We start from the raw sequence: 13,357 nt of genomic DNA, 5'->3' as shown, positions 1-13,357 counted from the left end.
CCGATTGGTTGAATTGTACGGGATTTCCGGGAGACGTGTGTCGCGTTCTTTAACAGTCCACCTAGAAACAAAGATACCGTGATGCCAAACCCCCTCATTGAAGAAGAAAGCCATCGTGTTTACAACTGTGACAATGAGCACTACTCTGGATCAACTAAGCACTGGATTATCAAAATATTTGGAGACTGATGTGCTATTGTCGCAGTAAATTTGCACATTGTTTTTTAAATTTTGAATGAATGATTTATTGGTTGCATACCGGTCTGTTATTGTGGGGACATCGACTTTCCCGCCCCTAAACATGACGGTGAGCAAAACGACCTGTGATTGGTTGCTTTAGATGTCAGTCAGACATTCTCTTGGGCGGTCCTTGGCCAATGAAAGCTGCTGTGTAATCCAGACCTTCTGCCGTCAGTCTGAGGGTCTGGCTACGTGAGACTAACATTTTGGTAACAAGTTCTCAGATCTCTTAAAGGAGACCTAGCATGCTTTTAAATCGTTCCTTTTTACATATAAATCATACATTTGTGTTCTATATAAAGCGGAACTGCAATGCTTGGGTCTGAATTCCTCATTATTATAGCTCCACAGGCCCCTTTTCTACCCCTTTTCTGATGTGCGTCTGAGAGCAACTCGTTTTGGTGCAGTCTTTTTAAATGCAAATGAGACACGTCATACCCCGCCCCCTCTCCAGGTTGTAGAGGTGACACTCGGTTCAACTCCACCCCGTTCGGCCATTTTTGTAGTTTGATAGCAGAGATACGATTATCTAGCGGCACAGAAACTTTTGGACATCCAAGATTTGTGTCAACACAGAAAACATTTCATCATTGGATAGTTTTTTCGTTTTATTAAAGTGTTGTTTTATGTCAGCTTAATGCCCGGAACGCTTTTCAGAAAAGATAAGGCAACTTATTTAGCACAATTCACACGGTAATTCAGGAAAAAAATATCTCCGAATGCTCCACATGAAACTTTGGTCTTCCGACCTTTTACCACCGTGTCGATTTATTTTGATTAATATGTGCGAGGGAGAGAGAGCAAGACAGCGTCTAGTTTGGAGACGGTGAAGTCTTGTTTACACTTTCGCCTGGCTCGGAAGAGAGAGAGAGCGCGCGCGCGACCGGGTCTCTCTCTCTCTGCTTGTTCTTTCAGTTAAACATGCGCCCTGTCACAAGCGCGGCAGTTCATCTACATTACTCACCGATCAAATAAGACTTTGGCGGGACAAAAAAATCGCTTTGGTGGGCACTAAAACAAGTTTAATGCAGGAAAAACCCTGTTGTTGCTGAAGTAGTTATCCTTGAAGTGCTTCGCGTTCGCGCACACAAAAATTACTTTATGGGTACATTTCCGTTAAAAATAAAACTCAACCAGGCACTTCGAAGAGGTTCTGATGCTGGGAGACGGTGTAATAAAGCGTGTGGGTTACTACATCCAACAACCGAACATTTTGACTTACCCTCTCATAAGTTCTGCATCTTTGAGCTTGGACTACAAAATCGTAGCGAGAAATAAAAATGGCGGATTGCTCGAAGTGTTGAGCCGGTAGTTGATGTCCTTATTTGGCAGTTCCGCTGCAAATACTGTGACGTAATTGTTCACAAAACGTCATAGAGAATAGAAAAATCGGAACAGGTTGAAAAATAAGGCCAAAACAGAATATAAAGATATCAACGAAACACCTGAAGAGACTAATTTCAAATTTTCTATACTTCTAAACACTAAAAAATATACAACAAAATGCATTTAAGGGCTAAAAAAGTGGATTTAGCATGATATGTCCCCTTTAAATAAAATTAAAACTGCTCATAAAATATTTAGTCCAGGGGTAGGCAACGTCGTTCCTGAAGAGCCGCTGTCCTGCAGAGTTTAGCTCCAACCTTGAAGAAAAGTCACCTGCTTGTAGCCTTAATAATCCTGAAGACATTGATTAGCTTGTTCAGATGTGTTTGATTAGGGTTGAAGCTAAACTCTGCAGGACAGTGGCCCTTCAGAACCGATGTTGCCTACCCCTGATTTAGTCTGACCTCCTGAGGTTGACATTTTTGAAGGTTAAGCATGTCCTTTCACTCTTCATTTACTGAAAAAGGTTTGTAAGACTGTACTTAATTTGTAAGAGTTTCAGAACCTATTTTGTCCCCTATTCATGGAAAGTGCCTTTTATTTAGAAGGTCGTGAGGTTAGAATGATGTACAGTATATGCATGTATGTGCATGCACTCAGGCACTTGAGATGGCTAGTGAACATCAGGGCCTATTTCTGTAGGCAGAATGATGGCAGAAGCGGCATGCACACTTCCTTTTATTCCCTAGAGAGAGTGCAATTGACAACTTCTCTTCTTCCATTAGTCTGAAAGTCCACCTGAAGATATTACATGCCTTTTTTTCCAGCCCTTAGCATGTCAGTCTGAGACATCTGTATTGTGTATCTCTAACTTAAGAAATTATAACTACAAACCTCAGAAGTTTGCTTCATGTGGTAACATCTGAAGTAAATGAAATGGATTTATTTGAATAAACCTGACACCAACTAAATCCATTTTAAGGGTTATTAAAAATAGCTCAATGATGGTGAAGTGTATACATTCTACTGTGACTGTCACCACTTTAGCATACTTTCAAAATTACAGAAATAATATGCTTTAAAAGAATATACTTAAGTGTGAACTGTTTTTAGATACTTAATTACATGTTATTTGCAATAAATAAAAAAGTATTATATACTAAAATTTCTGGGCTGTTTCAACCCCATGTTTGGGTCAAATATGGACAAAACCATGGTTTAAACCTGGTTTCAATTTTTTCATTAAAATTTGAAACCCAACATTTTAAAGTGGGTTTTCCATATTTGACCCAAACATGGGTTGAAAAAACCCCCCAGCTTTTTACAGTGTAGTTTAAATTTATATTAAATGCAGAACAGTTGAGCTTAAAAGTGCTTTTTTCCCCAACCCAAATAAGTACTTTTTATGTAATTTCATAATTACTTCTATTGTCTTTGAAACACTATTAAAATGTACTGCTGAGTGTACTGACAAGCATTTATGGTAAACTGAAATGTAATATATTTGTAAATTACACATTTGTAATGAAGTTGCAATTTATACATTTAAATATATTCAATTTAAATAGAATTTAAAATGTACTTTAAAGTACAATTTTAATTTGATATTATTACAAAGTCAGTCGTGAAAGTGAACTTTTATTTCATTAATATTATATTATCTGCAAGTACAGTTTTTTTAAATACTTTTCAGATTTGACGTATACTACAATTGCATTTTTAGTGTTGCTTATAATATTTGAGTTCACACTTTTCACAAACTTACAAATAGCTTAATTATTATTTTCTGCATGTTAAGCAGGGATAGGAGAAGGTATTTAACATTTTTTTAAAAATGATCTCTATACGGTAAGAATTGCCTATGTTCACTTTTTACACTGTGGCTCAATGCAGACTCTGGAACAAATAGCACCTTGCTTGAGGTAATTTTAGTCATATTAGGATTAATTAAGGTTATAAAGCCTTGATGAAATACTCCACAGTCATTGCAGCGCTTTTAAAAAATTATACTAAAATAGTGTTGCTGGAAACATTCAGGACACATTTAATCAAATAAATAGAGCAGTTCTCTGGGGATTGAAGCAAATCAAAAGATGTGCAGTTAAACAATACTTGTTTGTGTATGTGTAGACCTATATACTGTACACTAGACTAGATGTTTGTGGCTTTGTTCCAACTGACGTGTCTCTGCTCAACTAATGAGTTCAATAAGACTTTACTGCTGCAGAATTGCACAGGTGCTCTCTGGGGAAATATTATACAGAGATTTTTTTGGGATTACTCAACGTAAAGCTGTATCAGCTATCTTTGCTGTCCAATCTCATTAATCAGCCTGACAAAACATGTGTTCTGCTGATCTAAGGTCAGTTTTCTGACTTCTCTCATAGTTTTCATAGGACTTCCAAGAACTAGACTGTCTGGATCTAACACAAAAGAAAATGTGAGACAGGTACTGACACAGCCCTGGCTGGAAAAGCCACGAGAAACATGACTTCACTCTCTAGACAGTATGGTGTAATTTTGGGGGATTATTCGCTTTGTAGTAAATATGATTTGTTGTGACTAAGTTAAGCTGCCGAAGGCCTACGTACACGCAAACCACTTGTGCACACTTGCGAGGGACTTCATTTAAACTTCAAATAGTTTGAAATGCTCTCCAAAATTCTTAGACAAGGTTACATTTGATTTTGAAAAACATTGCATGTAAATCTGCATGTGTTCGTCATGAGATTTGCCGACAGCCTGACGAAATCACCACTGCTGTTTACAAAACTGACTCCCAAAACATCACAGCTAATACATGGTTGTGTGAGTTAGAGCGAAAGCTATTTAGCATGAATGCTGGAAGAGAAGGTTGTGTTAGTGTGTGGGTGTGTGTTCATATTGTCTTGTTTTTAGAAAGCTGGTCAGCTGGTGTTACAATAATTATGTTGCTTTCACAGCTATGAAGTCAGGCGGCACTCAGCTGAAGCTCATCATGTCATTCCAGAACTACGGACAAGCCCTGTTCAAACCTATGAAGTAAGTGATACTGCAGTCTTTCATTTTTCATGAATGCATTTCCAAGAGAGAACCAGGTTTTTTTTTTTCTCAGAAAGTTCCTGGCATACTTTCATTCAAAGTGTACTTATGAGGCGTGGACTAAACCTTTTGTGTTTCAACAAAAACATGTGGTTCTGCTGTCAGATGTTGAACCAGATTAATGGTTCATGTAGTTGCAGACAATCTTTATACATGTGTAAAATATACAAAAGTATGTTAAAAATAGAATGGTGTCAAGAAATGGGACAGGCTCAGATCTAATTCAAATTGCCACATGAGTATCAGGACTCAAACTTCTAACTACTTAAAGCTCCAGTCCGTAACTCTTTTTGTGTTCAAAATGTACAAAATTGATATAATAAGCGAGTACTTCATGAATCCATTTTCCAAAAGGTGTTTTTGTTTTTTGTCACTATGGTACACCTATACTAAGTTTATATTCGGACTATTTTAGACTGGTTCGGGTCGTACCGCTGTGGAGTATCCCAGTACCTGCATGACTCGTCATAGACATAAACATAGAGAAGTCGCTCCGGCTACAATGTTCTTCTGCAAGACCCATGCAGTTCTGTTTATTAACCACTAGAGCGACAAAAGTTACTGACTGCAGCTTTAAAGTAATAATTCACACAAAAAAAGTTAATTCTGTCATCATTTACTCACCCTCATGTTGTTCCAAACCCATAAAGGGCTGTTCACACTAAGGACAATAACTATATCTATAACGATAAAGATATCGTTTTAAAAATTGTTCTAAATAAAGAATAGCAGAGTCCACACCACAACTAACAATGATAATTTGAGAAATGATATAGTTGGAATCACTTTCAGAATATTTTTTTTCCAGTTGATGAACCATAAATACATTGACAGCCACTCAGAATCCACCCTACTTGAAAGAGTTAGAGGATTTAAAGTGGCAGCGTGCACATATAATAAAAGAACGATATTTTGTGGACGCTAATGTAGTTATTGTTATAGTTATCTTTGGTCTGCATTGGAAATTTGTGTTCTGCATCAGCTAAATTACATAGTGGTGTGCCACAGGATTCTATACTAGGGCCTATTTTTTTTTTTAAAGCGTTGCATGGTATTGCCCCAAGATACTGTATATTGTTGACCTTTTGATACCTTATCAAAATACAAGAAATATCTTCTAGTCAGATAATTCTTCCTGCTCCTAAAACTAGATTAAAATCAATGGGTGATAGGGCGTTCTCTGTGGCTGCTCCACGCTTATGGAAAAGCTCTTCCAAAGCACATTAAATCTTCCCCATCTGTGGATACTTTTACATCTAGTTTGAAGTCGTATCTTTTTAGTATGGCTTTTAGAACTGATTAGAGTTAACAGGTTTTAATTTTGTTTGTGTGACTTTATGTAATTGCTTATGTTGTATTAATTATGCTGGAAAGCACTATGGCCAATGGCAGTTGTTTTAATTGTGCTATAGAAATACAATATGTATTATATTGTATTGTTTCTTTATAGTTATCATTGTTGGTGTGAATGGGCCTTTGAATGAAGATAATTATTTAAAATATGAGATTTCTGAGATTTCTGTCTCTCCATTGAAAGTCTAAAATCTGATGCTTCACAACTTTCATAGATTGATCGTAAAAGTAATCCATATGAATCAAACGGTTTAATCCTAGTTTTCCTAGCCGCTTTATATGATGAACAGATTTAGCTTAGGCTTTTATGCGCTTATAAACATTGATTGGGCGAAAATACAACATTCAAAGTTGGTAACGTGAAGCTCAAGCATGAGAACCAATGAGGTTCAATGAATGCCCCTATTATGATATTGAACAAAGCGAAGATAAACTGAGTATACAGCTATTTACCTAAAAATCCCCAATTGAAAAACTTTTTTAAAACCCACTAAAGATGGCATCTGAACTGAAGGATTATTAGCAACTCCTCAGTTGTGTTCGGCGTTTGTTGGCCGGCAGCATGAGCGTCCGTAAGATCTTTCTGGGTGGGTAATGATCAGTCTGGTTTTAATTAACATCGCCAGGCTTACGCATTAATTAAAAACTGCGAGACACTATCACACGCTCTCGGGGATATTTGCCAGAAGAAGCTGTAATAGCATATTACACATAAAACGGGGCGGATCGACGGAGTGTGTCTGCCATATTCCCTCTGTTGAAACAACACTGCCAGGGCTACCTGACTTATTCGTGATCAAATAATTACTATGTGATGGTTGATTGCTTCCACCCAGAGGAAAACCTTTTTTTTTTTTTTTCTTGTTATTGTTTTGTTTGATTATGCTTTGTCATTTGCCATCTGTGATTTCTTAGTCTTTCTTAGTGGGTACAGACACAAGCATTTGGTGGCTAAACACACACACACACACAGAGAGAGAGAGAGAGAGAGAGAGAGAGAGATATTACAGTAGCATCAGGAGAGGCACAATTCACACACCAGACAAGGTGGCTTATGCATGTTTGGATTAGTGCTCCCTGCTGAAAAAATCACTGGCTTAGGCCATGATGAATTACTGCTGGGATGTACAACATAATACTGTGCAAAGTCTTAGATGATTTTAAGATGTTTATTATTGTCTACCAGTAGGACATGCCAGTTTACATTTCCAAACAGTCCTTTTGCCATTTATTGTAAAAATCCATTGATATTTTTGTATGCACAAGGAGCAGTGTTGTTTATATACTATTTAAATAATATTTGAAATCATTTTTATTTTTATATTTTAACTTTTCATTTGAATTTTAGTTTTAGTCTTTTTTTTTTATTGGCTTTTGTTTTTTAAAATATTTATATTTAGCTATTTTTATTTCAGTTGTAGTTTTAACTTCAACTTATTTTAAGTTAGTTGCTTTTTTTTGTTGCTTTTTTTTTCTTTTTTCTTTTTTTTTTTACATTTTTCATTTTATCTTCTTTCAGCTTTATTTCAGGTATCAATTTTTTGTTTAAGGATGCTTTCACACTTGGTCCGAACCATTGTTCGGTTGCTCTTTTTGTGGACTCAGGTACAGTTTGCGGGTGTGCAATTGAGTTAGGAAAACAGTGCTCAAATTATCCAAACGAACCGAACGCATCAAGGGCCAGATTAACTAACATCTTGTGCCAGCGCAAACCCTCTTTTGCCGTTAAAAAACTACTGTCAGGATTTACTAAAAATACGCAATGAAAAATTAGCGCTGAAAAGGCGTGGACAGGGTTATTTTTGCGGCTCTCCTTATTGCATATGCATTTGTAGGAGTTTCCCTTTCAGACGCAAAAATTATGGGAGGACAGTTTTTAAATGAATCATGCGAGGTGATTTACTAAGTCAGTGTACTGGTATTTGCGCCATTATCTAACGACCAAAAAAAGCATGTCTTAAACCAGACGCTAATTTGCGCTGCTCTTGGTAGATTGCATTGGTCATTATGGAAATTATCCAGCTGCATCTGTGTTCTTTAATTTACTCGTCGTCAGTAGATTACGTGCAGAACTTTCCACTCCCATCAGCGTTTTTTTTTTTTGGAATTGCACTCTCACGCTAATTTGCCGTTTAGTAAATCTGGCCTTAGTTCAATGCCCTTGTCCGAACCAGAGTTCGGTTGTTCTCTATGCGGACTCCAGTACGGTTAATGGGTGCGCATTCCAGTTCGGAAAACAGCATTCACATCATCCAAAGGAACCAAACTCTGACGTCAATCGAACTGGATCATTTCCTGAAATTTGGAAAGCACCAAAGTGCTAGAGCGGAAGAACCCTTAGTTTTAGGAAGTGACAACAACACTGACAAGGAGTCTGACAAAAGATTGTACGATTCACATAGAGATCTGATCTCACCGGCATCGAGTTCATCTGAGATTACATGAAGAGATGGAAAAAAAAAACCTCAAATTAAATCCATAAGAACTGTGGCAATATCACCAAGAGACTCGCATGTATACCAAGGACAAAAGCTGTTTTAAACACAAAGGGTGATCAAGCCACATTTTAATTAGAAGTCAAGTTCATTTTTAAATACAATCTACTTATAACATTTTATTAAAATCTAGTGAAGATGAATACGATCAGGGTGAATATTTATTAAACAAAACAAACTTAGGGAGAGTGACGAACAGTGACGAAACTGAGTGCTAGGCACAAACAATACCAGACAAATAACTGAATGAGCTGAAGGACTGAAATACACAGGGGCTGAATCCAAAATCGCCCCCTAAAACCTCAATCACGATTCCATACGTTAGTCCACTAATACAGTTCACTTGAAGGAGTGAATGAAAACGAGTGAGGATTTGGAAAGACGTTCAGCGTTCATCGGCTGTACACTTGTTATTATGGTGCAATGTGGGATAGAATGAGTGCACTCGATAATTTCCACGATGGTTTCGGACACCACTACAAATGGCTGTCCCCTCAAATAATGCCCTATTTGAGGGTATACGGGCGATTTTTTTTTACCATCATGGTAACAAATGAAGAGCGGGAAAATGGAACAAAGGGAACAGGTAACTGAAGAGAAACAATCTTTAAAAATGTTGTTTTGCACATCCCCTAGTTTGGCGCTAATCTCGTTTGTGGACCAATATATCCATTGGGTAAACTTGATGGTAAACATTAAATTGGTCATCCAGCATGGTTTTATTTAATCATTTAAAGGAGGAAGGTTTGAATGTACATAATACACCTACCTAGATGATACACATCTGCTAGGATAACAGTGGTGGAAAAAAGGAAACATTGTTTATTGTTTTCTGTTGAAATCCCAGCTTTCGTCTAGTTCTCAAGAGAGATCATGAAAGGACACAATATTTTAGTGGAGCGTTTGGCAATGTATGTAATAAAAACAATAATTAAACATAATCTCCGACTAGACAGAGACAACAACTGAAAGACTAGACTGACTAATACAAACAGAGTTCTCTTTAGCTGTGTTTCACAATTTTGAGCAATTACACCTTGGAGGTGTTAAAACATTCATATTATGCAATGCATTTCTCGGTTTGTGCTGTGAATAATCATCGCTAAAGGACGCAAATACCATGTGCTAAGCTTGAAGAATCATCTATTCATCATATCATTGACATGAATAGCCTTCCATATGGTTCCACTCAAACCATTGAACATCCAGAGCACATGGCCACCCTCACCACAGCAAGTATGCACTTTTTTATCCCGAATAAAGCTCTTTCCCAGGCTCTGCATCCATCTCCCACTACAAGATGGCTATAGATATATCCAGCTCTAAAAGCTGGGAGTTTTTCCCAGAATCCTCATTGACGGCACGGGGCCACCCTTTCCCTCACCTGCCCCTCTGTGTAGCCGTACTGAGCATCAAAAGCTTCTTTTGATGTGCTGCTGCTTTGAGCCGGATGCTAATCTATCTGCCGGCGCATGGAGGGGTAACTGCTCCGGTTCCCGCAGTCTTAGAAAGCCACGCAGGCTGCCGTGTGTGTGTGTGTGTGTATGTGTGAGGAATTTATTGAACTTGAGTGATCTGACTGGGATCTAGGTGCAAATGCAGCAATAAATCATTGTGCAACCATTCGCTCTACCTTCTCCATGTTCAGTAAGAGAACAGACCGGTGGGACATGTGCCACGGAAAAGCACTCGTCCCATCAGAATGAGGAAGGAGTAGCTGTGCAGGAAAGCCCTGCTCACTGAACGGTTTATTTATGCCACACCACAGCACCGAATACTGATGATGATCAAAGAACGAGGAAATCAAATCAAATCAGAGAAAGACAGAGAGACAGAAAAAGCCCCTGTGTAAGTTAAGGCAAGTTTATTTATATAGCACATTTCATACACTATGGCAATTCAAAGTGCTTTACATAGAAAGGAATAAAAATGATCACAAAATTAAAGCAAGGAAAATTAAAACAGTTATTCAAAATGCTTTACATAAAAAGGAATGAAAATAATCACACTATGGTAATTCAAAGTGCTTTGCATAGAAAATAAACACAACATAAAAGCAAGGGGAATTAATATAGTTATAAAAGGAATGAAAGTAGTAAAAAGATGATACATACTGTAGAATAAACTTCTCATCTGGCAAAACATTGGTGTATCTTATTTTGAATATATGTTTGTCTCTTATCCAATTTTCAGTGCCATTTGAGTTTAGAATCAAAAGGAGGATGCAGAAATAAAATAGTGTAATCAGTCGGACGCACAGTGGCACAGTACTCATTCAGTAAATGCACAGCTAAACATGTGTTTTGAGTCTGGATTTGAATGTGACTACTGTAGGAGCACGTCCGATCTCTTCTGGAAGCTCGTTCCAGCATAATAGCGAAAAGCAGACTCACCATGCTTAGAGTGAACCCTTAGTATTTCTAGTTGATGTGATCCTAATGATCTGAGTGATCTGTTGGGTTTATATTCAGTGAGCATATCTGCAATATATTGAGGTCCTAGGCCATTGAATGATTTATATACCAGTAATAATACTTTAAAGGGGGGGTGAAATGCTATTTCATGCATACTGAGTTTTTTACACTGGTAAAGAGTTGGATTCCCATGCTAAACATGGACAAAGTTTCAAAAACTAAGTTGTACGTTTGAAGGAGTATTTTTGTTCCAAAAATACTCCTTCCGGTTTGTCACAAGTTTCGGAAAGTTTTTTTCGAGTATGGCTCTGTCTTACGTAAGATAGGGCGGAATTTCCTTATATGGGTCCTAAGGGCACTTCTCCGGTAAGATCGCGGGCGCGCGCGCACTCGTAGACCAGAGCAAGAGAGTGAAAGCAGTTCGCCATCAAAGCGCCCTGCCCGGCTTTTGGGAAGTCAATGTCACCAAAGAAGTGTGTTTTTGGTTGCCAGGGCAAGACAACCCTGCACAGATTCCCAAAGAACCCAGCATTAAGGAACCCGTGGATGGAGTTTGTTTTCCTGAGCATAAACGGAGTTGTGTAACTGTTAGACTGTTTGTTCCCTGCATTTCGACGATGATTGTTTTATAAACAAAGCCCAGATCTACGGATTTGCAGATCGTCTAATGCTTAAGGATCGAGCAGTCACAATGATAAAGGTTCGCGGTCGTGCGTTGGAACCGGACGGTGAGTAAAACTGTTTGTTGAACAAATGTCTCTGTGTGTTGTCACTAGCTTGGCGCGTTAGCACAGCTAAGCTTCGCCCACACGGCCCGCTCCCAGCCGCTCGGTTTTTTCCGGAAAGACTCGGTACAGTCTATCTTTCTGTTAAAAATTTAATAAAACAAAAGACTTTTTGGAGATATGAAGGATGCAATATTACTCTATAGGTACTCAAGATTAACAGGAGATTGAGTGAAAATGAGCATTTCACCCCCCCTTTAAAATCAATCCTAAATGTAACTGGGAGCCAGTGTAAAGACCCGAGGACTGGTGTGATGTGTTCATATGTTCTGGTTCTGCTCAGCGTTCTGTATGAGCTGCAACTGTCTTATGGTCTTTTTGGGAAGGCCAGTGAGGAGTCCATTACAATAATCCACCCTGCTGGTGATGAAAGCATGAACAAGTTTCTCTAAGTCTTGTCTGAAAACGAAGCATCTAATTCTTGCAATATTTTTGAGATGATAGTATGCTGATTTAGTTATTGCTTTGACATGACTACTGAAACTAAGGTCTGACTCTAGTGTCACACCAAGATTCCTGACTTGATCTTTAGTTGTTTGACCCCTAGAGTGAAGGTATGCGTTCACCTTGAGAACTTCATCTTTGTTTCCAAACGCAATGACTTCAGTTTTGTCTTTTGTTTAACTGAAGAAAGTTTTGGCACGTCCAACTGTTGACTTCATCAATGCATTGGCACAGGGAGTCAATGGCGCTGTAGTTGTTAGGCACAACTAATTCCATATATTATACATTTAAGTTAAGTAGCTCTCACTTTGAATGTAATGTTTTCTGACACTTAATTGCATGTTATTTACAATTAAATGAAAATGTATCATAGTTTAAATGTATAATATATGGAATTAGTTGTGCTGTTTTAATTTACATATTTATATTTCATTTCATAGACTTCTATTGCCTTTTAAATGTGTTTAAAGTGCACTGCCAAATACATTGGCAATCATTTGCTGTATGGTAAACTAAAAATATACCTTAAAGGTTTAGTTCACCCAAAAATGAAAAGTCTGTCATTAATTTCATTCATTTTCATGTTGTGAGACTTTCGTTCATCTTTAGAACACAAGTGAAGATATTTTTAATGAAATCTGAGAGAGATCTGTCCCTCCATTGACTGTCTACACAACTACCAATTTCAAGCCCCAGAAAGCTAGTAAAGACATCATTAAAGTAATCCATGAGACTCCAGGGATTTAACCTCAATTTTATGAAGCAACTCGAGTGCTTTGTTTACGAACAAAATTATGCATCACGATAATGATGTTATTATTACGTGTGTTGTGTTGACGCCTTAAAGTAACAATTACAGAAGAATAAAATAAAGCATATTTTGTTACCTTGGAAGGGTTCAGTTTGAGCAGATGTTTCATACCATCATCACTGTCCTTGTCAGAGCTCATTTCCCAATACATTCAACATCTGGCTCATATTCGCGATCTCAAACACATTCTCAAAACTATAATTTTCAACATCTTTCAAAAACATGATAGCTTCTTCACCAGATCCACCATCATGTGAGAGTGACGCTAATATTTGATTGCGTTCAGTACTTGCTCTGCAGTAAATCGCCAAGCCATTTCAAGGTTTGCTGTTGAACTTCCTATTCTTATGTTTTCTGCCTGCTGTAACTATGAGTGAAATGTCAAATCATCATTGTGTATCAGACATT

At 37.8% G+C, this 13,357-nt stretch overlaps 1 protein-coding gene across 2 annotated transcripts in view; it reads left to right on the top strand.

Annotated features, from left to right (window-relative positions):
• The window catches only part of fam20ca (FAM20C golgi associated secretory pathway kinase a), a 79,374-nt gene that overhangs the window by 6,513 nt on the left and 59,504 nt on the right, over nt 1-13,357 (top strand). For both annotated transcript variants that reach the window (XM_079870880.1, XM_079870879.1), the window contains exon 3: nt 4,509-4,587. In XM_079870880.1, the coding sequence (XP_079727006.1) occupies nt 4,509-4,587 (79 nt within the window). The remainder of the gene's footprint in view (nt 1-4,508; nt 4,588-13,357) is intronic.

Source organism: Squalius cephalus, assembly GCF_949319135.1.
Source record: "Squalius cephalus genome assembly, chromosome: 1".
Lineage (NCBI taxonomy): Eukaryota > Metazoa > Chordata > Actinopteri > Cypriniformes > Leuciscidae > Squalius > Squalius cephalus.
This window is presented reverse-complemented; position numbering and strand designations above follow the sequence as displayed.